The sequence below is a fragment of the Callithrix jacchus genome, chromosome 7, assembly GCF_049354715.1.
Source record: "Callithrix jacchus isolate 240 chromosome 7, calJac240_pri, whole genome shotgun sequence".
In the NCBI taxonomy this organism is placed as follows: domain Eukaryota; kingdom Metazoa; phylum Chordata; class Mammalia; order Primates; family Cebidae; genus Callithrix; species Callithrix jacchus.
Genome location: NC_133508.1, coordinates 107,481,596 through 107,504,183, shown reverse-complemented (window position 1 = coordinate 107,504,183; position 22,588 = coordinate 107,481,596). Strand labels below are relative to the sequence as shown.

General features: G+C 38.8%; 2 protein-coding genes across 20 annotated transcripts in view; one reads left to right on the top strand and one right to left on the bottom strand.

Moving 5' to 3' along the window:
• Positions 1 to 22,066, bottom strand: part of SRSF11 (serine and arginine rich splicing factor 11) — a 47,206-nt gene extending 25,140 nt beyond the window's left edge. For 4 of the 14 annotated variants that reach the window (XM_009001464.5, XM_035251863.3, XM_035251864.3 and 1 more), the window contains exons 1-2: positions 21,975 to 22,066; positions 5,948 to 6,169 (exon numbers count right to left, since the gene is read on the bottom strand). In XM_009001464.5, coding sequence (XP_008999712.1) covers positions 5,948 to 6,147 — 200 coding nt within the window. In that variant the 5' untranslated portion in view covers positions 6,148 to 6,169; positions 21,975 to 22,066. Of the gene's footprint in view, positions 1 to 5,947; positions 6,173 to 6,397; positions 6,446 to 20,639; positions 20,763 to 21,974 lie in introns of those variants that run through there. The other 10 variants (XM_035251859.3, XM_035251860.3, XM_035251861.3 and 7 more) reach the window with 3 other exon arrangements.
• A 123-nt stretch (positions 22,067 to 22,189) lies between these two features.
• Positions 22,190 to 22,588, top strand: part of LRRC40 (leucine rich repeat containing 40) — a 67,417-nt gene continuing 67,018 nt past the window's right edge. For all 6 annotated transcript variants that reach the window (XM_035251858.3, XM_017974833.4, XM_002750952.7 and 3 more), the window contains exon 1: positions 22,190 to 22,365. In XM_035251858.3, coding sequence (XP_035107749.3) covers positions 22,215 to 22,365 — 151 coding nt within the window. In that variant the 5' untranslated portion in view covers positions 22,190 to 22,214. The remainder of the gene's footprint in view (positions 22,366 to 22,588) is intronic.

The window sequence follows — 22,588 nt, the reverse complement described above, 5'->3', positions numbered from 1 at the left end:
TCCCAGGCTAAGCACAGACTCTAACCCAGGTTTGAAGCAAAATTAAAAAGATATCCACAAGCAATATAAGCTACCTTGTTATAGAGGCTCACTGTTCAATGCTTTTTTAAAGAATACAGTGGTTTTTAGATGTGAAACACTACTGGTATAAAATTTAACAATATTGTACCCTGAGAAGTAAAAAGCCTGCCTCCCACTCCAGCTTCCCCAATGGATTGGGCTGCAGGTGTGCATCACTGTCAAGTACTCTGGCAGGTTTAGTAAGCTATGGCACTTCACATTTCTTTGCTGACATCCACGTTTTTAACCACTAAATTACAAAGCTCTTTTAATGCTATCATCTTATATTCTTAACACCCAACACAATGCCTTGAGAAAATACCAGGCACTTAACACTTATTACCCAAGCTGTAGTGCAACGGTGCGATCTGGGCTCACCGCAACCTCTGCCTCCTGGGTTCAAGCAATTCTCCTGACTCAGCCTCCCGAGTAGCTGGGACTACAGGCATGCACCACCATCCACAGCTAATTTTTTTGTATTTTTAGTAGAGACAGGGTTTCATCATGTTGACCAGTATGGTCTCGACCGCTTGACCTCATGATCCACCCGTGGCCTTCTGAAGTGCCGGCATTATAGGCGTGAGCCACCACACCGGGCCATGAATAGTTCTTTAGGAATAAAATTACTGCCCCTGTGCTCAAATTGTATTCTTTATACTTGGCAACCTTAAAGTGACTCATATTTTTTTCCCTACCCATTAACGTCATACAAATGCTCCAATTGTTTTGACCATATCAAAACCTGTTAAGTGATGGTAGGGTACAGATTAAATATGAATTTTAATACTGTGAGTAAAATAGTAAGTCAGAAGGGAAAAAATATAATTAATCTCTCTCCACTTCAAATGGCCTCCTTTAGATGAGTTTAGAACAACTTACTCTTTTTGTTGGTATTTGGGCCCACAACTACATTACATTCTTACACTTCTTTCTTGTTTAAAATTTTTCTTTTTGGGTGGGCACGGTGGCTCACGAGGTCAAGAGATCGAGACCATCCTGGTCAACAAGGTGAAACCCCGTCTCTACTAAAAATACAAAAATTAGCTGGGCATGGTGGTGGGCGCCTGTAGTCCCAGCTACTCAGGAGGCTGAGGCAGGAGAATTGCTTGAACCCAGAAGGCGGAGGTTGCGGTGAGCCAAGATCGTGCCATTGCACTCCAGTCGGGGTAACAACAGCGAAACTCTGTCTCAAAAAAAGAAAAAATAAAATAAAATAAAATTTTTCTTTTGAGAGTTTCACTCTTGCTGTCCAAGCTGGAGTGAAATGGCACAATCTCGCCTCACCACAATCTCTGCCTCCCAGGTTGAGGCGATTCTCCTGCCTCAGCCTCCTGAGTAGCTGGAATTACAGGCATGAGCCACCACTTCCAGCTAATTTTTTGTATTTTTAGTAGAGACTGGGTTTTACCATATTAGTCAGGCTGGTCTTGAACTCCTGATCTGACATGATCCACCTGCCTCAGCCTCCCAATAAAATTTATCTTAAAAAGACAGTATGTTAATATAAGATAGAGGACTAATGCCCCAAATTAATTTTCATGCCCTGAAATTTTGTGGCAGTACTGCTTCCAAATATGACATGTATTTTACTCTGTATCTCTAAGAATTAATATAAAATAGGGAGAAATGAGGAACAAGACAGGGTAAAGTTAGTCCTGCATGCGCTACTTTTGCCCTCCACCTAAAAGTGGTGGCATAGGTTTTAAAAGTTCTTACATGTCATTTGAGAGCTGTTTCAGAATCCTCTGGGTTACACACAGAAAAGTGAGATTTCTGCTGCTCACCTATAGTCTAGAGAGAATCCTTTTTACATGAAGGCCCAGATTCTTCCAAGGTATTTATGCCTACTAACACATGAGAACTTCAGGTTTAGGCCACTGGTATCAGCCTTTCAACTTCCACTCAAAAGTGGAGAATTTTGAGCTCATAAACAAAATTACCTTGGAAAGGGAGGTGTTTATGTGACAAGGACATTAACCTGAAAACTTGACTGTTGACCTCACGTGCCTCCTTCTCACTATGTAAAGAAACATACAGTAAAATGCTGCATCTATTAAAACAATTTTTTTCTTTAAAGGTACATTGAACTCTTTCCCTTACCTAATATACAAATTTATACTTATATGAGCTTTAAAGTATCCACTTTGGTCACTGCAAAGTTACTAATGAACTTCAGTTTATCTCTGTATTACAGGAGCCTTAAATTATTAAATAACTGTGACATGCTTCACTGGGATCATCACCTGATAAGCACTTCACTGGGCAATTCCACTAAAACCAAATGTGAAGATCTTACATGGCTAAATCAACAAACTCTTGACTGAGTCACAACATTGGGTTCAAGTTCTAGTTCTGACACTGGCAGTATGGCTTGGGCATATAAAAAAAAAGCAATGTAAATTTCAGTTCATGAACTGGTAAAACAGGGTCACAAACATTTTTCTTCTGGGTTTGTAAGAATTAAGATCTATTTAGAAAGCAACCAACTTACAACAGACACTTAAACAATGCTATGTGTTCCAATACGTGTTTCATGAACAACCAGAGTCAAAATAACAGCTTAACTGAGAGTATATGAAGGGTACACTGACAGATGCTTTCAAATAGCTGCAGGGCTGTCACGCTGTAGAAAGGATTAGATTACCTATTGTAAAGATAGTATTCCTGTTTCTCAGTGAAATTATAGGCCAGAAATTCTGGTTTAAAAGAATAGGTGGGTTTAACAATGGCAATGCAGGAGACCTTCTTGAGCAGGTTGTCATGTCTGTCATAATCCAAGAAATGATTCCCCAAAGTAGGCATTCAGAACTGAAATTAAGAGCTTCAGTAGGTGTAGGTGAGATTCAGTCACATATGCATTTTAAAGCATCTCATATGCTACAGGAGAGAAGTTGTTAAACTTAACCTGTCAACTGGTGACAAGTGCTACAGAAAAAAAGCAGTGTTAAGTAGAATAAAGAAGCAGCAGGGGTGCTTTATTTTATACAGGGTGGTCTGGGAAGGTTTCTCTGATTAAAATGACACTGGAAAAATAAAAGTAGTTTTTATTTTCCCCAGATATGTCTGGGGAAAAAGAGTTACAGGTGCATATGACTGCCTTCTTGAGGGAAATCACATACAGTTTTCCCTCATTATCCATAGTTCCAGGACTCCCTGCAGATAACAAAATCTACAGATGGTCAAGTCCCTTATATAAAATAACGTAGGTAGGGGGAAGAGATGGAGGAAAAATAAAATGATGGCAAATTACCTGTGCACATCCTCTTGTACACTTTAAATCATCTCTTGATTACTTATAATGCCTAATACAATGTAAATACTATGTAAATAGTTGCTATACAGTAATGTTTAGGGAATGACAAGAAAAAAATCTGTACATGTTCAGTACAGATGCACTCTCCTTATATTTTCAATTCACAGTTGGTTGAATCCATGGATGTGGAACTCAGAGATGAAGAAGGCCAACTGTGTAGATAATAGTTACAATTAGGTGACCTCTTCACAACAGATAGAATTTTATGTAATCTGAACCATTCAATGTTATAAGAGTAAATATTGTTGAAGTGATGAACCCTTGCGGACTACTGGGAATCCACAGCACATTTTCTCTGGCAAGGTACTGTTGAAAACTCTACTAAGTTGATAGAAATTACCAACAAATTTTATGCAACTTGTACAAGTCAGATTAATTTACTGATACAGTTCAATAAATAAAATGCAACATCAAGTGAATAAAAGTAGCCTTCTACATTACTGATCAAATGTAGAATGCCACCAATAACATTTACCTTATTTGTAAACTCTACATTTTCAAAGAAAAAATGATCCTGTATGTGGGAAGATAAATGAAGTAGTCAAGAGTAAAAACATGTCGACCGGGTGCGGTGGCTCAAGCCTGTAATTCCAGCACTTTGGGAGGCCAAGGCCGGTGGATCATGAGGTCAAGAGATCGAGACCATCCTGGTCAACATGGTGAAACCCCATCTCTACTAAAAATGCAAAAAATTATCTGGGCATGGTGGTGCGTGCCTGTAATCCCAGCTACTCAGGAGACTGAGGCAGGAGAATTGCCTGAACCCAGGAGGCGGTGGTTGAGGTGAACCGAGATTGCGCCATTGCACTCCCGCCTGGGTAACAAGAGCGAAACTCTGTCTCAAAAAAAAAAAAGAGTAAAAACATGTCAATTTATCTCTCTCTCTCTCTCTCAATATAGGGAAAGGAGTCCTTTTTATGCAGAGTATGCCAGATTATATAGTTGGGAGAGAAATTCTCAGGCATACATTAGCAGTTCTGGTTATGATGGATCTACATCATTTGATTACCAAAAAAAAAGCCAGACTCTGCTCCATCACAACTTCCTCTAAGATACTGGTCATGCATTAGGCAAAAGATGAACCAGTATAATGCCTACATCTCTGTTACCTTTTTATAAGTGCATCATAAAACTGTCTTCAGAGAATAAACAGCATTTAAAAGTAACTATAACAAAATTCTTAACTTGTGGGACTGGAAAGAATTGTCATAAATCGAGTATCTCAATTTATAATAAATCTAATAAAATGATTACAATCATCCACTGTTTCACTGTTTTCTGCTTTTTTACTGTTTATTAATTTTATGAGCTTAAAACAGTCATAAGAAAATTGAAAAGCATCTATTTTTATATGTTCATATTATGAAAGCTATTTGTCCTTCATTACCAAAGACAAGTATCTGCAAAATAAATGGAATAAAAACATGTTTGTTCCCAGAACACGTCATGCAAACTACGTGAATCCTCTCTCCACATGTTCATTTCTCTAAAAATTAGCAACATACCAATTTGAAAACACCAATAATCTTGCAAAAGCATTTTAAATGTAAACTGATGAAATATGCTAATATTTAACAAATATCTCATTATGATACACTTTTATCGATTTTATTGAGCAGAAAATTAATACTTTCTTACACATACCATAACAGTAGATTCTTACAGGATTCCAATTTCCTGTTTAGTATGTAAGTGACATCATAAAATTCTCAATTATAGTGTTTACTGACAATAACATTTGAATTGTCACTTTTCCACCAGTAAGCCTTCCAAAAAGCACAAGACTATCATTATTCCAAATGTTTGTTTTAATAGTATACCTTATCTTACTTCATGAATTCTTTTAACTATTTTTCTTTACAATTAATCCACTTAGTATTCTTTCGATAGAAACAGCTTTCAAAATAAAAGTGACACAAAAGGATAAAAACTCATACACACTAATTCAGATTTCAACATTTATAACAATCCTTCTCAACAACTGTGAAATATCACAAATCTGCTTATTATTCAAACAAAGGAAAATCTCTGGTTTCAGCTATAACCCATTTTATGACATTATAAAAATTAAGTAATCAGGTTCACTAAATTGTCTGTAGAAGAGAATATGATCTTTGAATTATATTGTTGGGCCAGAACCACAATACTTAGCAATAAGTGAACAACTACCTAAAAAGTTCAACACCAAATTAACACAAGCATGAGTAACTTTGTTACCTTTCTTAAGAACGCGAAGAAATACTTGATATTTTTAAAAAAGGCATTTAACCTATATACTAAGTACAGAGTGTAGTTTTGCGTTAGGCCCCCAAAGCCAAACGACCACGTTGGCACACTTTAAGGCAAAAAAAAAATTCCCGAGAATAAGAGCCAGTGTTTCCTAATCCCAAAAAGCCCTGGCTCTGCCTCTCTGCATTTTTTTATAGGCCTGGAACACAACAACTGTCCTAAGCCAGCAGCCACTCAAGCAGCCTGGCCCGGGGAAGTAGCGACAGGGGCCTAAGGGAATGGTGGGTGGTTTAGGCCTAGGCTAAGGCTGCGTTAGCAGAAACCGTGATGGTGGACGATACTCACTCCGGCGGGAAGAGGCGCAGTTCGTCGATCTTGCCTAGGAAACCGAAGAGAGTCCGCATCTGCTCAGAGCTAGCGCTCGGGGAGACATTAGTCACCTGGATTACCTCGGTGCCGCCGCCTCCGCCGCCACCACCTCCGCCACCGGGCCCGCCGCTGGGGCCCGGACCCACAGTGCTAGGGACGACGGTAGTGTTGCTCATGGCGCTGCTCGGGTTCTCGCTCCTGCTTTAACACATCAAACACACAACAAACAGTGAGAAGAAGGGGGAAGAGGAACCGGTTCGCGGGAGAGGAGGGTGTCCGATGCTACAGCCTCTGCTATTACTGCTACTGCTACTGCTGCCGCTGCCGCCGCCGCCGCCGCCGTTTCTACCCCCCCGCCGCGCGCCGCGGGGGAGGGGAGGAGAGCGCGCGAGTTCCAGACCACGAGAAAACAAACGGCCGCCCCACCTCGCCTCCAACCACCACACTAGCGGGCTCGAGCTCCCACAATGCCTTGCGGCGCGGGGCGCGTCAGCGTCGGCTCCACCCCCCGCAGGCCCAGCAGCCCCGCCTGCAGCTCGAGAAATGCGAAGCACCGCTGTCCATCTTCGTCCCTCTTGTTTTTCTTTTCTTCTTCGGAAGAGAGAAGAAAAGTATACAGTTTTTTTTTTTAAAGCAAGCATTCATCTCCCTGAAGAAAGTCACTTTAGCAACTATTCTTATTAAATACTACTCAAACATACTGATAATCATCTACAGATCTATCCAGTTACTAACGGTATTTACACCCAAGCCAAGATGCCACCCCACCACCAGCAGTATAAAATGTCCTGGAATCTTCAATGTCCGTGAATTTTGGTAACATTAAATCTGTGACCAATTTGTTTTGTCACTCAAACTTTTAGAAAAGATATTTTAATGTTACACTTACTAGCACTTTGAAAATTTATTCACAATAGATGATTTTTTTTTTTTTTTTTTTTTGAGACAGTCGTCCCGTTGCTCTGGCTGGAAGTGGAGTGGAATCACCATCTTGGCTCACTGCAACCTCTGCCTCCTGTGTTCAAGCAATTCTCCTGCCTCAGCTTCGTGAGTAGCTGGGATTACAGACTCCTGCCATCACGCCCAGCTAAGTTTTGCATTTTTAGTAGAGACGAGGTTTCACCCTGTTGGCCAGGCTGATCTCAAACTCCTGACCTCTGGTGATCCACGGCCTTGGTCTCCCAAAGTGCTGGGATTACAGGTATGTGAGCCACCGCGCCCGATCAATTTCACAATAGCTGACTTTTTGGAAGCACAGTTTACAGTACTTAAATATATTCAAGTATATATTTCTAAAGAAAATATATTCAAGTATGTATTTCTAAAGAAAATATATTCAAGTTTACATATTTTTTTTCAAGTATATATTTCTAAAGAAAATCTATACTGCAGTTTCTCAAAAAAAACTTGTTTTGCATACATATTCTTGCTTAAAATAATTTTGAAGCTTTTGAGTATTAAAAAATGCTTGCCTTAGTTTTCATCCTCATCTGAACTATTCTCTCAACTTCGTTCAGTGTAGTCCAGTGACTTGTAGTTCCCCAAACATGACAAAAACCATAATATCTCTGTGCCTAGATAGAAGTTAATGACGTCCCTCATTTTATCTGTCGTCTTCTGTAGAGCATTCCTTTCTTCACTGCTTTGACTTCTACAAGCTGTTAGGGCTTCCTCTTTTCTACTAAATAACAGAGGATACATACATTTATTATTGACATGTATCACTCAAAGTTGTGAGCTTCCTGGGTCAGTCCAGAATCCGGCAAAATGTCTGTCACAAAATCAGTGCCCAATAAATGTGCTGGATACACGCACAAATATACCTTAATGTCAATGTCATTTAAGACAGTTTGCTAAATAATTTACTTGACCTTGAATGTTTTTAAAGGTAAAACCTGAAGCCTTACCGAGTATCTACATTAGTGAATACCTCTCGGCACAATGCAGTCAAGATGCAATATGGAAGAGATTAGAGCACAAGGTTATTGATATTTGGATGCAGAGCCAACTGGCTAAGTGACTTTCACTAGTGCTTATACAGAAAACAGATGGGTTGACTGAATGTGAGCTTCAACAAAATTACAAATTATGGCCTTCATAGAAATGAACTAGCATTAGCTAGAGCCAAGACTTTTAAAGAAAAGCATACAGTTGTCCCTCAGTATCTGTGAGGGATTGGCTCCAGGACCCTCCCACAAATACCAGAACCAGAGGATGCTCAAATACCCTACATAAAATGGTGTTGTGTGGTAATGCATTTGGTCTGTATCCATAGGCTCCATGTACGTGGATTCAACCAACCTGGGATTGAAAATATGTGGGAAAAAATTGATGGTATAAACGTGTATAGACGTTTCATTTCTTGTCTAACAACTATTTACACAGCATTTACATTGTATTATTATTAGTATAGAGATTATTTAGAATATTTGGGAGAATGTACACAGATTATATACAAACACTATACTATTTTACATAAAGAACTTGAGCATCTGTGGATTTTGGTATCCTCTGGGGTCCTGGTATCAATTCCTCCTGAATACTTACCTCAGGAGGGGTATGACTGTATTTGCATATAATGTAAGCACATCCTTTCATACACTTGAGTAACCCTTATCTAAAATGCTTGGGACCAGAAGTGTTTTGAATTTTTAAAAAAGATTTTGGAATATCTGCATTATATTTACTGATTTAGCATCCCTAATGTGAACATTTAAATCTGAAATGCTCCAATGAGCATTTATTTTGTGTCATGTCAGTGCTCAAAGTTTCAGATTTTGGAGCATTTTGGATTTTGGTTTTTCAGATTAGGGATACTCAACTTTTAATACTAAATACAATATAAATGCTTTGTAAATCGCTGTTATTCTGTATTTCTAATGTCTTTTCAAATTTTTTTGAATATTTTTGATAGGGATTGGTTAAACCCAAGTATGTGAAACACATGGTTATGGAGGCTGATTGTATGACTAATTGCAAGTCACTCATAAATGAGTATCTGTGAATACAAAAATGTCTGGCAATTTATTTACTCATTTTGAATCATACATATGTAACTGCCAGTTACAGATTTTTAATAGTTAACATTTATTAGGAGTGTCTATTATATACCACACATACTAAAAAATATTTGATGATAAAAGGACAAATAACAGAAGGGAGGGATCATACCTTTTTCTTTTTTTCCTTAAATGTTAACACTTACTAATTCTCTGTGATGGGTACACAGAAATCTTTTATATGACTCTACATTTTTCTGTATGTTTGACATATTTCATAATTAAAATTACAAATTCAAACCAAAGAAAAAGAGTTGTGATAAAATCCTTTAAACCACCAGAAGCCAATTTATGTATAACTTACTGAACAAATAGAGGCTACTTTGCTATAGAGAAACAAAGTGGCAAAAAAGTTTATTCAAATAAAGAGGACTTTAAAATATTTTATTTTCAAATCATTTAGCAGCTACCAAAAAATTCACTGAATTTAAAGTTAGAAGGTTAGCTTAAAATACCAGCCCTGTCATTAAGCATGTGATTTTAGAAAATTTCACTTCATTTCTAAAAACCTATGTCAATTTGTCAGTCAAATGAAGAGCTGAATCATAATTTTGAAGATTCTTGTATGTTTAATAAATAGATTGATAATTATGTTAATGTCTGTTTCACATAGGAATAAGACATATGCCTAAAGACAACAAATATATTAAAGCAAGTAACAAATATGTCCAATCTATGACAGTTTTAAATCACTTCAGATTTATTTAGGCTCGCAATTAAACAAGGCTATAGAAAAGATTGAATCTCGAGACAGAATTCATGCCTGTTTTATTCACTATAGCTACAGTATCATTAAGAGACAGTCAAAAAACTCACAAATCTCTTCAAATATTATGTACCTAACTCTGTTGCAAGGATTTTCCTAACTGCTGGAAACAGAGCAGGGAAAATCAAGTGAATGTCCCTGCTATCATAATACTTCAGGTCTAGTATGGTAAACTTTCAATAAAAAAACACAAATATGAAAGGAGTAATGTGTTGTGATGAAATGAAATAGGACAGAGGATGGCAGAAAGTGTTATCTGCTTAGACCTTACTAAAAGGAAGAAGCAGGTCATTTGAACTTCTGGAGGAAGAGTATTCCAGACAGAGGAAATAACAAATTAGACCCTAACAATAAGAACAAATTTGAATCCTTCAAGAAAAGTAAGAAGACTACTCTTTGTGAAGTGAATGCATTCCAGTTTATATTTCAGAGAGACACAGAAAGAAATCTTGTCAAATGGAAAGCGAAGTGAAGGAAGCATGCACAGAGAATGTTCAATTAGCTCATCTTTGGAGGTAGGTAAGGGAAGGCTTCTAGTTACATATATACAATAATTATTTTATCAGTTTTATTGTAAGATAATGCAGCTGGTTATGGTGGCTCATGCCTGTAATCCCAGCACTTTGGGAGGCAGAGATGGGCGGGTTGCATGAGCCCAGTTGTTTGGGACCAGCCTGGGCAACATGAAGAAACCCCATCTCTACAAAGAATACAAAGAAGTTATCCGGGTGTGGTAGTGTGCACTTGTGGTCGCAATTACTTGGAAGACTAAAGTGGAGGATCACCTGAGCCTGAAAGGTCAAAGCTGCAGTGAGCTGAGATCATGACACTGTACTCCATGTCTGGGTAACAGGGTGAGACCTTATCTCAAAAGAAAAAAAGTTAAACCTAACATTTGTCCTATAAAGTCACATTATGGAAAAGTACATGATTTCTTATAGGCGTTTGAAATACAGGATGTAACTTACAGGTTCCCCATAATACTTTGAAGATTCACAGGTAGGACAGGTAGGGAACCACTCCTGCCACATTGGAAAAAAAAAATTAAACTGGTGCTTTATATTAGCAGGAAAGCATGTCAATTAACATTAGACAATGAGGCTTTATACATATCCTTAAAACAATACCAATTCTCTTAATCCTAATGAACAAGCTTTAGTTCTTTCCATTTCAAGCTTCTAAAAATATCTTCGTATTTAGATAGATCTTTTATATAAAAGAGAGAAGGCACAGGTCCACTGGACACCTTGTTTCCAGTTGGATAAATCAAGTTACTTTTGTTTTTGTTAGCCACTTTTGTTCACACTAATGGAAAAGACAGTGGAGTCCTCCCAATTGACACAATTTTGCAAATCAGCACAAGCAACAGGCCTTTTTTTTTTTTTTTTTGAGACAGAGTTTCGCTCTTGTTACCCAGGCTGGAGTGCAATGGCGTGATCTCGGCTCACCGCAACCTCCGCCTCCTGAGTTCAGGCAATTCTCCTGCCTCTGCCTCCTGAGTAGCTGGGATTAAAGGCACGTGCCACCGTACCCAGCTAATTTTTTGTATTTTTAGTAGAGACGGGGTTTCACCATGTCTTGATCTCTTGACCTCGTGATTCACCCGCCTCGGCTTCCCAAAGTGCTGGGATTATAGGCGTGAGCCACCGTGCCCGGCCTCAACAGGCTTCTTATGGAATTGTTAAATAGCTCTTTCCTCTACTGTGAAGCAAATACATTTTTTGAGGCTAGAGAAGGCAATGTATCAGTCTTTTGGTTTCTGGTACCTAATAATATTATACTGGAACAAATCCAGCATTAGACAAAAATCTACCATCACTTATGTGCCAGAAACTTTACAAATGCCTCATATAATCTGCTCAACTCTGTAAGGCAGATGGCTTATCACTAAAGTATACATAAGGGTATGTATACAGCAAAGGCTTTGTGAATGATGATACTGTATTTGTATCCATTTAGAGGGAAATTTGGTTGAGTAATCTCTCAAAGTATTTGACTATAATTTTTTCCCCTTTAGCTATAAAGAGCAATAAGAAAAACTCAGGAAATAAATTGCTGATTACAAATCCGTAAGTTTCAAAAAACTCATCTGCAGGCCAGGAGTGGGGGCTCATGCCTGTAATCCCCACACTTTGGGAGGCCGAGGCGTGCAGATCACTTCAGGCCAGGAGTTCAAACCAGCACGGCCAACATGATGAAACCCCGCCTCTACTAAAAATACAAAAATTAGCTGGGCGTGAGGGTGTGCAACTGTAGTCCCCACTGTTTGGGAGGCTGAGGCAGGAGAATCGCTTGAACCCAAGAGGAGGAGGTTGCATTGAGCTGAGATTGTACCACTGCACTCCAGCCTAGATGACAGGGCAAGACTCTATCTCAAACCAAAAAACAAAAAAAACTTATCTGCAGATGTATTTTAATTTCTATTTCTAATTGTATAAATTAGATAGATCTATTCTAATTCTACAAATTGATACAATTTTATAAATATTAGTGACTATTTAAAAATCAAATTGTGAATCCCACGCTCCCATTTCTTCATCTAAATGAAGGGCTGATAAGGATGAGTTCGCACTAGAGAACTGACTGACAGAAAAAAGAACACATGGACACATATACTAGGACAGAAAAAAGTCTACCTAAGTTTATTTTCAAATACTTCTTTAATATCATTTAATATATATTGTCTTATAGCAAGGATTTTATATGTATGTTTTTAAATTGACAGAGCAGGGTCTGTGAACACCCTGAAATTATAGGCACAAATCTTTCTGTGATTTTTTTTCATAGCTTTGTTTTATGATTAACATAGAGAAAAAAAGTAGTAGAACATTAAGATACTGTTGCTTGCATCCATATGCACAGTATTCTCAGCTATAGTGCACATGTATGGCTTGGAAAACAGAGTCAATTTATTTGTACAGATTTCCTTGGCTTTTAATTTAATCAGCTCAAAAGAAACATTTGGCTGAGCTCCAGACACTGATTACTCAGTAATATCTTCTATATTATAAAAGATTCTTTTGGAGTCTCAACTGACAAAAAGCCATTGGAGGGAATGCTTCACAATCTTAAAAAAGAAAAAAAAGTTCACTGCAAGAAAATATCCAGTAGAGTATACGTATCTTTACCTCTAATAGTTTCATGCATTTTAATATTAGTTTTTTGTAATCAAGGAATTAGATATATGCACCATTTGACCTTTTATGTTTTCTCCCCCATGTGATAAAATTAACTTTCTCTTCATGAAGGAAAATTGTTTTTTAAAGACTTACTTAAACTTGAAAAAAAGGAAAGTACTCAAATCAGTACATTTTATTAATAAGACTGAATTACATTAATTGAATATTTTCAAAATGACCTTCAATCCTCAAAACACTTAAAAGGTGCTAGAGTAATTAATAATGAAGGCCCTAGAGTCACCTGAAGGGGCTCTACCAATTAAGATAATTATTTGAACTTCAGCTCATTACTTGGTGTTTCAATTTCCTTATTTAAACTAAGAGGGTAATAATAATGCCCACCTTGTTGGGGTTGTTGTGAGGATAAGTGAGAATACTAATACAAATGCTTAGAATAAATTAATTACTATTATAATGACTACTCTATAAATAAAGAAATTAAGGCTTACAAAAGTTAAGCAATTTGTCTAACATATAAAGCAAGTAATAGCCGAGCGGAGATTTAAAAAAACCCAACCAGGTACTACATCTCACTCCAAAGCCTGTGTTTCTACTACGATGTACTGTCTCCTACTATGTCTTGTCATAATAAAAAAAAATTTAAACTCACATGAAAGATAAAACTCTTCTAGTTAGTTTACGTAGTGAGAACAGTTTCTCATTTAGACTTCACATTTTATCATAGGTTTTTTGTGGAATGTTAAAAACAGCAATAAGTTTAATGTTAAATATTCAAACTATGTGAATGTAAAAATATAGGTGGCTTCTATTCTCCCTGATTCTACTCCCCTATGAATGTTCTCATTTACTGTAATAAGTACTTCCTCTAACTAACCACATGAGCTAATGTATCCCTTGTGTGAAAAATGGGGAAAATGATGCCATTTGAAGTTTCTAAGATTAAAAATATAAACACAAAGCACTTAGCAGAGTGCCCAACATCATAGGCACTCAACAAATGTAACATGTCATTACAGGAAAGTCAGTTTCCAACTCTCCATTTCCTCATCTTTTCTTTCTTTTTTTTTTGAGACGGAGTCTGGCTCTGTCACCCAGGCTAGAGTGCAGTGGTGCGATCTCGGCTCACTGCAACCTCCACCTCCCAGGTTCAAGCGATTCTCCTGCCTCAGCCACCCAAGTGGCTGGGATTACAAGCACCCGCCACCATGCCCAGCTAATTTTTGTATTTTTAGTAGAGACAGGGTTTCACAGTGTTAGCCAGGCTGGTCTTGAACTCCTGGCCTCATGATCCACCTGCCTTGGCCTCCCAAAGTGCTGGGATTACAAGTGTGAGCCCGTGCCCGGCCCTTCTTTTCTTTTATTATACTTTTTTTGAGGCAGGATCTTGTTCTGCCTCCCGGGTTGATCAGAGTTGAAAGCAGACTCAAACTCATGGGTTCAAGTAATCCGCCTGCCTCAGCCCTTTACCTCCACCCCTCCAGAAGCTGGGACCATAGGTTCATGCCACCACACCCAGCTAATATATTAAACTTTTTGTAGAGACAGGGTTTCCCTACGTTGCCAAGGCTGGTCTTGAACTCCCACCAGGGCATCCTAAAGTGCTGGGATTACAGGCATGAGCCGCCATACTCGGCTTTCCTTATCTTTCCAATTGATGAGTAATGACAGTAATATTTGTCTTACCTTACAGCATTATTGTCAAAATTAAATTGATAAGAAAATACCCTGTAAACATATAAGTTATAGTAAAGATGAATTATACCATTATTAGATGACCCTTCTCTTGTAAGAGGCTACTGCAATGCAAACATGATACTAACATGAACAGATTTCAAATTTTTATAATCATTTTGATCCTAAAGCAGTATATTACCAATAGCATACATAAGTAGATGATGGCTAAACATTACTTTTCTCATAAGACACAAATATTTCCATGAAAAAGTCATTCTAGGAAAGCTTCAATTACTTTTGCATATTTTTAGAGCAAGAATGTTATTCTTATTTGCAAAAGACACAAACGGCTGCACATACCTTTGATTAATATTAAAATAGCCAGGCATGATATAGCTCATGCCTGTAATCCCAGCACTTTGGGAGGCCGAAGTGGGCGGATCACATGAAGTCAGAAATTCGAGACCAGCCTAGCCAACATGGCAAAACTCCATTTCTACTAAAAATACAAAAATTAGCTGGGTGTGGTGGCATGCATCTATAATCTCAGTTACTTGGGAGGCTGAGGCAGGAGAATGGCTTGAACCCGGGAGGCAGAGGTCGCAGGGAGCCAAGATCGTGTCACTGCACTCCAGCTTAGGTGACAGAGTGAGACTCCATCTCAAACAAAAACAAAAACAAACAAACATGAAAATAAATTTATTGATTAGAAGTACTATGACATGGATCAAAACAAAAAAACTGTTAAATAACCAAAGCACAATTTAAAAAAAGTGAAGTATGACTCACAATTTTACTAAAATTAAAAAATTTTAGTTCCTAAAAATAAAGCACAATAAGTAGTTTTTAAAGGCCATGTTTCTTTCCTGCAATTGCCACCCCAGTCACTTCTTGTTAGTTTCAAGTCAACAATTAGCTCAGGCTGAAATCTAAAGCACTTGGAGATATTGATCAAGTAATTATTTTAGAGGAGGGATATGATGGTAGAGATGGACTATTTCTAGGAAATGAGTTAAAAAGAAAAGCAAAAATGTCAGCACCTCTAAGATGGTCATAAAGTTGTACTGATGGTTGATAAATTAAGTGTTGAGTGAAAAACACGTACCTCTGGAATGATGATGGCTAGGTTCACAGATTTGCATCACTGGTACCAAGTATTTAAATGTTCACTATTTCAACACTCCAGTGATGTATACCTTTCAAATATTTAAGTATATGTAACTGTGATATTGCAAAGGATGGGAAAAAAAAACTCAAGTAGAAAAAAAAATTGTGAGCAGTCTTGAAGGTATTCTGAAAGCTAAACTAGGACTTATCAAATTGTAATTTTAAGTATAAATACGTGGCCTAGAAATCTGAGTATCAAATTTTAAATTAATAATCTATTGATTGTGATTGTTAACAAACTACTAGATTATTCAGATTTTCCCCCTTAAGTTGACATTAAGGATAAAGTCTCAGGGACCATATTGTGTCTTATTAAAACTGTACGTGAGCTTTGGTATATGAACAGTATTTCTCATTCATAAACATTTACTGTCTCTCCCTTTTTAAAGTAAATGAAATTGCAAGCAGAATCCAACTTGAACAAAACTGTGGGTGGGACAGCGTGGATATAAAGTCAAATTTTAAAATAGTGGATTTTGACTGAAATTATTTTTAAAACAGACTCACTCAGTAGTGTATGTGGTAATACAAAGATAGGGTTTGGTGCCCTAACTTTACTTCTGTATTACTTTACTAGTTTAAAGTCCCCCACCCCCCAAACAAATCATAAAATCTGTACAATTAATACAAAATCTGAGACTTGAAGTCAGAAAACGTATTAAAAGAGCAAGAATACTGCACTAGCTATTAAAGGTTAGGTGTAACCATCACTGTGAATAATAGGAAACACTTCCAGCTGATTTTAGAACAACTAATAAACAAATCTCAATATTATAGTGCTTTTTTGAAAATGACATAAGCAGGACTGGTCTACCACCACCCTTGTTTCAGTTTCTTTTTAAAATATAATAAACCAGGAAAAAAACCCCAAAATTAAAAGCATTTTTGATAATTTTTTTTATACTAATGCTTCCACCTTCAAGTAAATTAAACTAACATGTAAAAAAAGCCTTTATGTAAGACAGAAAAAAAGTTTCCTAAATCTGGGGACTAAAATTTTTTTGTGTTGAAAGTATAGAGAGCTGGGCATGGTGGCTCATGACTGTAATTCCAGGCCTACAGGGTTTCACTCTGTTGCCCCGGCTGGAGTAGTGATGCAATCTTAGCTCACTGCAACCTCTGCCTTCTGTGGTCAAGCTATCCTACCTCAGTCTCCTGAGGAGCTGGGATCACAGGTGGTACACCACCATGCCCATGTAATTTTTGTATTTTTTGTAGAGATAGAGAGTTTCAACATGTTGCTCAGGCTGGTCTTGAACTCCTTAACTCACAAGATCTGCCTGCCTTGGCTTCCCAAAATGCTGGAGTTACAGGCATGAGTGATGATATCTAGCCAGTCCCAGAACTTTGGAAGACTGAGGTGGGAGGATTGCTTGAGCCTGGGAGTTTGAGACCAGTCTGGGCAATATAGGGAGGTCCTGTCTCTATAAAACATTAAAATATTAGCTGGATGTGGTGGCATGAGCCTACAGTTGCAGCTACTGGGGGGCATGGGTTGAAGGCTGAGGCCAGAAGATCACTTAAACCCATGAGTTTAAGGCTGCAGTGAACTCTGCATTTTAGCCTGGATGACAAAGCGAAACTGTCTCAAAAAAAAAAAAAAAAGAGAGAAAATACTAGAATCAAATATTAAACCTCCTAGAGCAAGCTGTTTCACAATTCAAAAGTATGTAAGAGAAGCACAGAGAGCAAAGAATATACAAATGCATTATTCTAAAGAAAATGCACTCTTTCCATTGAAAAAATTACCATACTCAACTCTCATAACATAATACAAATTTCAAAGCTACATTTGAAACTATAAAAATGCAAAATATGTACTGCCTTCACAGTAAAGAAAAGAATGTCTTCTCGGGCAGGCATGGTGGCTCATGCCTGTAATTTCAACACTTTGGGAGGCCAAGGCAGGTAGGCTGCTTGAGCCCAGGAGTTTGAAAACAGCCTGCGCAATATGGCAAAACTTTCTCTCTACAAAAAAAAAAAAAAAAAAAGCAAGGTGCCTGTAGTCCCAGCTAGCTGTGAGGCTGAGGTGGGAGGACCCATTGAGCCAGGGGATCCCTTGAGCCAGGGAGGTCAAGGCTGCAGTAAGCCTGGGCAACAGAGTGAGACTCTGTTCCAGGGGGAAAAAAAAAAGAATGTCTTCTCCTAGCTACTTTTAAAAATGACTATGATAGACCGGAAGGGAAAACAAACATGAAATAGCAAATCTAAATTTTTAAAGTAAATCTTCTCTCCATAAATAACTTTTACCATAAGATAGCAACTCTCATAAATAACTCTATTCTGAAAGATTAAAAACAATACAATAGGCTAAATTTGTTACTTTACAAAAAAAGAAACTTCCTAGAATGTCTGCAAAGCAAATATACTTTGCTCTTACTTGACTCCATTTTATAAACAAATGTGCTTGCAAATCTGCACAAATTAATTCAATTTACTCTTACTACAATTTCATCCCATCAATTGGACCTTTCATCTATGTCTTAATAAATTTTAATGGTAGAGACAAGTGGCTCTATACTTTGATAACAGTCTTTCTTTCTGTTATGAAACAGAACAGTACCCTTTGGCTAATGTAATTTTTAGGCTTAACATAAATTTGGTTTCTTCTCTTTCTTTTTTCATTTAGCAAAATGAAGCTCAAAGAGGGAAGCCTTTCATCACTTAAATAAAATGAATATAGTAAATACTAGCTAGACAAGTCCATTACAAAAGGTAGCTGTTCAGCAGTCTCCAGCCATGACAGAGGAGACATTTATTTCATATTATTTTAGTAATGTACATATAAAGTCATTTTTTCTAAAAAAGCAAATACTTTGACTTAAATGCCAGTGTTGAAAGTTAAAATTTTTGCTTTCAATGTGTTCTTCTTAAAGTAAAACTGAAATACAGAGCTAATTCTCACATAAATATATATACCTACTTCATAAAGAAGCTCAATTGAAGTTGATTAGCTTTCAGTTTCCATCAATTTGAGATAAAACATATTATTTTCTTTATTCCATAAGGTAATAATTTTGACTGTACTTGCTCAATTTGCACTTACTACATAAATACAATACAGCAGGCTGGGTGTGGTGGCTCACACCTGTAATCCCAGCACTTTGGGAGGCCGAGGCGGGTGGATCACATGAGACCAGGGGTTTGAGACCAGCCTGGCCAACATGGTGAAACCCTGCCTCTACTAAAAAAATACAAAAAAAATTAGCCAGGCATGGTGGCACACACCTGTAATCCCAGCTACTCGGGAGGCTGAGGCAAGAGAATCACTTGAAGCTGGGAGGCAGAGGTTGCAGTGACCAAGACAGAGCCACTGCACTCCAGTCTGGTTGATAGAGCTAGACTTCATCTCAAAACACCCCTCCACCCCCACCGCACATACACTGTATTACAGTTAAGTAGTAAAATTCTACATATGTCAGTTTATATCTATTGGAGTTTACCACAAGCATATGGCCACCTGATTTTTTTTCAGAATTACTCTTTGCCATTAAACAGGATATACTTTCCTTTTAATACAGGATCATTAAATGTCAATAATGAAATATTTAACTTTAAGAACAACAAATTAAAAAATTACACCTTGCTGTTATTTTTTAATAAAATGAACTAGGCAGGTGTGGTGGCTCATGCCTGTAATACCAGTGCTTTGGAAGGCCCTAGATGGAAGGATAGCTTGAGGCCAGGAGTTAAAAACCAGCTTTGGCAACACAGACTCGTTTGTACCAAAAACAAAAACAATTAGCCGGGCATGGTGGTGATAGCTACTCAGGAAGCTGAGGTGGGAGCACTGTTTGAGCCCAGTATTTCGAGGTTGCAGTGAGCTGTGATCACACCACTATACTTAAGCATGGGTGACAGAATAAGACATGGTCTCTTAAAAAAAAAATTGAGCCGGGCGCGGTGGCTCACGCCTGTAATCCCAGCACTTTGGGAGGCCGAGGCGGGTGGATCACGAGGTCAACAGATCGAGACCATACTGGTCAGCATGGTGAAACCCCGTCTCTACTAAAAATACAAAAACTTAGCTGGGCACTGTGGCGCGTGCCTGTAATCCCAGCTACTCAGGAGGCTGAGGCAGGAGAATTGCCTGAACCCAGGAGGCGGAGGTTGCCGTGAGCCGAGATCGCGCCATTGCACTCCAGCCTGGGTAAACAAGAGTGGAACTCCGTCTCAAAAAAAAAAAAAAAAAAAAAATGAAACGAAAGAAGAATCTGTTGTGGGGGAGGGCTCGTTACTGTAAAATTTTATACTCGACCAATTCATTTCTCCAAAGGTAGGTTGTTACTTCCCACAAAAGAGAAAAAGGTGGTTCTTTAATAAATCTTAAAAACAACTTAAGTGTCTCTTACAATGACTGCAGGGTTAAAAAAAAAAGACAAGTTAGGAATTATGAAAAGCCACTAGGGAAGTCATGGTGATTAAAAAGAAAAGTTTTGGAGACAGTCTAGGTTCAAATTCTTGGTCATCCTACTCGGAGAAACTTTTGACGTTGGGTAAGTTTCTTTAACCCTTTTAGCCTCAAATTCCTCATCTAAAAATTTGTCACAGTGTTAAATAAGAAACAGGAAATAGAGGTATTAGCACTGAGCCTGGTATGGGCCCAATAAGGCAGCTATTACCATTAATGTGAAGACAAGCTGACCAGGGACCTCATTAATAACCTTGCAAAAGCTACTATGGTCGTTTTGCTTCAAACCCCACTCTTGGCTGGGTACAGTGGCTCACACCTGTAATCCCTGCAATTTGGGAAGCCGAAGTGGGAAGATCGCTTGGTGCGGGGAATTCGAGACTAGGCTGGCCAACATGGCGAAACTCCGTCTCGATCAAAAAGTAAAAAAATTAGGCGTGGTGGCACGCACCTTATAATCCCAGCTACTGGGGAGGCTGAGGCAAGAGAATCCCTTGAACCTGGGAGGCGGAGGTTGCAGTAACCCAGAATCACGTCAGTGCACTCCAGCTCCAGCGACAGAACGACACCTTGTCTGAAAAAAACAAAAACCCACTCTTTTCCTTTCTTAGTAGGGTAACAGCTACTGGTAACTTTCTCTTGTTCGATATTAGTGTAAACGTCTCTACAGAACTAAGGAAAAAAAGGGGGTAGAGTTAAAAACCGAATTTTACAGGTAGGAATAACCTGGACTCAGGTAAAAGTGCGTGATTTGTCAAAGGGCCCTCATCCAACTATTCTACCAATCCTCAGTAGACCTGATGGGGGTTAGAAGGGTATTCACCGGCATATTATTTTAAAACAAAACCTCTTCAGGCAAAAGAAAAGTCTAGCACCCAGGATAGTACATACTAGGCAGGATTAATCTTAATAATTACTTGTTGAATGAATCAGTAAGCTGTACATTTCAGATGAAAACTTTAATTTCCTAGGAAACACCGACTTATTGCACCCAGGATAGTACATACTAGGCAGGATTAATCTTAATAATTACTTGTTGAATGAATCAGTAAGCTGTACATTTCAGATGAAAATTTTAATTTCCTAGGAAACACCGACTTATTGAACAAAATTTTCATTTGCTATTATTCTGAACTTACCAAGAGCTCAAGATTCAAGTTTTTATTTTCACTTGATTATTTCAAAAACCGTATGCGGTAGGAATTATCCCTAAAGTAATGAAAACATGCAATGAGGTTTATAAGCGGTTGAGTAAACTGCCTAAAGTTAACATAGTTTGTAAAGTATAGAAACAGCTAAGATTTGAACTTGCTTTTCAGGGCTCCAAAATCCAAGCTGTCTGAGAGTCACTAAAGCTTGTACCACTATTTGTCTCCCTAAACTGTGCGGTACACAGAACATTTGTTACATTTTAACGTTTTTTGTCTTCTATGTTGCCAATGCTTCCATTTCACATTACCTCCTTTGCTGGACTATACCCTCAATACAACGAGAATGGTGTCCTAGTATAGGCCCTAAGAACAGAAAATGTTTTGCTCCGTACGCCGGAGGTCTGGCGCCACCACCATAAGCGACAAACACAGGCTGGGGTCCAGAAAGGCTGTCGACCGCGCCCAGACCTCAAGTTTTAGTCAAGGCCCACGTTCAGACTAGGAGAGGGGAGAAGAGAGGTTATCTTTCCCGATACCCTCGCCACGGTGGAAGCAATGAGGAGAACGTTGGAGTCGCAGTAACAGTGAAAGCAATAAACCCGAATGCCCCTCTTAAGCCCGTTAAACGCACTTACTTGAGCGAAGTAATTCTAGGAAGGTAGGCCGGCACCGGCAACGGAAAAGGCTTCTCTGTCCTGCAGCCCAGGGGCTGGTGCTGACGACATCTGGGCTGCGCCGCAGAGAGTGAAGGCCCAGCGCGAGGCCGCGATCCCAGCGCACAGTGCGCGCGCTCACGAAAGGGGCGGGGCATCCCAGCGGCGCCACCTTTAAGCGTCATGGGCGGGGCTGCAGTTTCTGGACCTGGGACTTTGAACATGTCGCGCCTGAAGCGGGTGGCGGGGCTGGATCCCCGCGCTGGTTTCAAAGCAGGTGGAAGAGACTGCGGTACCTCGGTACCCCAAGGGCTGTTAAAGGCAGCGAGGAAGAGCGGCCAGTTAAACCTGTCGGGTAGAAACCTCAGTGAAGGTAAGACCCAGAAGTACGACACTATTGTGTCTACTGTAAGAAAGCCTTTGGCCCAGGCGGCTTCTCTTTTCTCTGGGCTGGCTTTGTCCCCCTTTCTCAGACTGCTAGCCAGAATTTCTGTGCTCTGATCTAATCCCTTTGCTCATTTCGACCGGCTTGGTCAGCCTAGTTCAATTCCTTCCCAGGTTCCAGCAATCTCTGTTGATTGCTAAAAATACGGTCT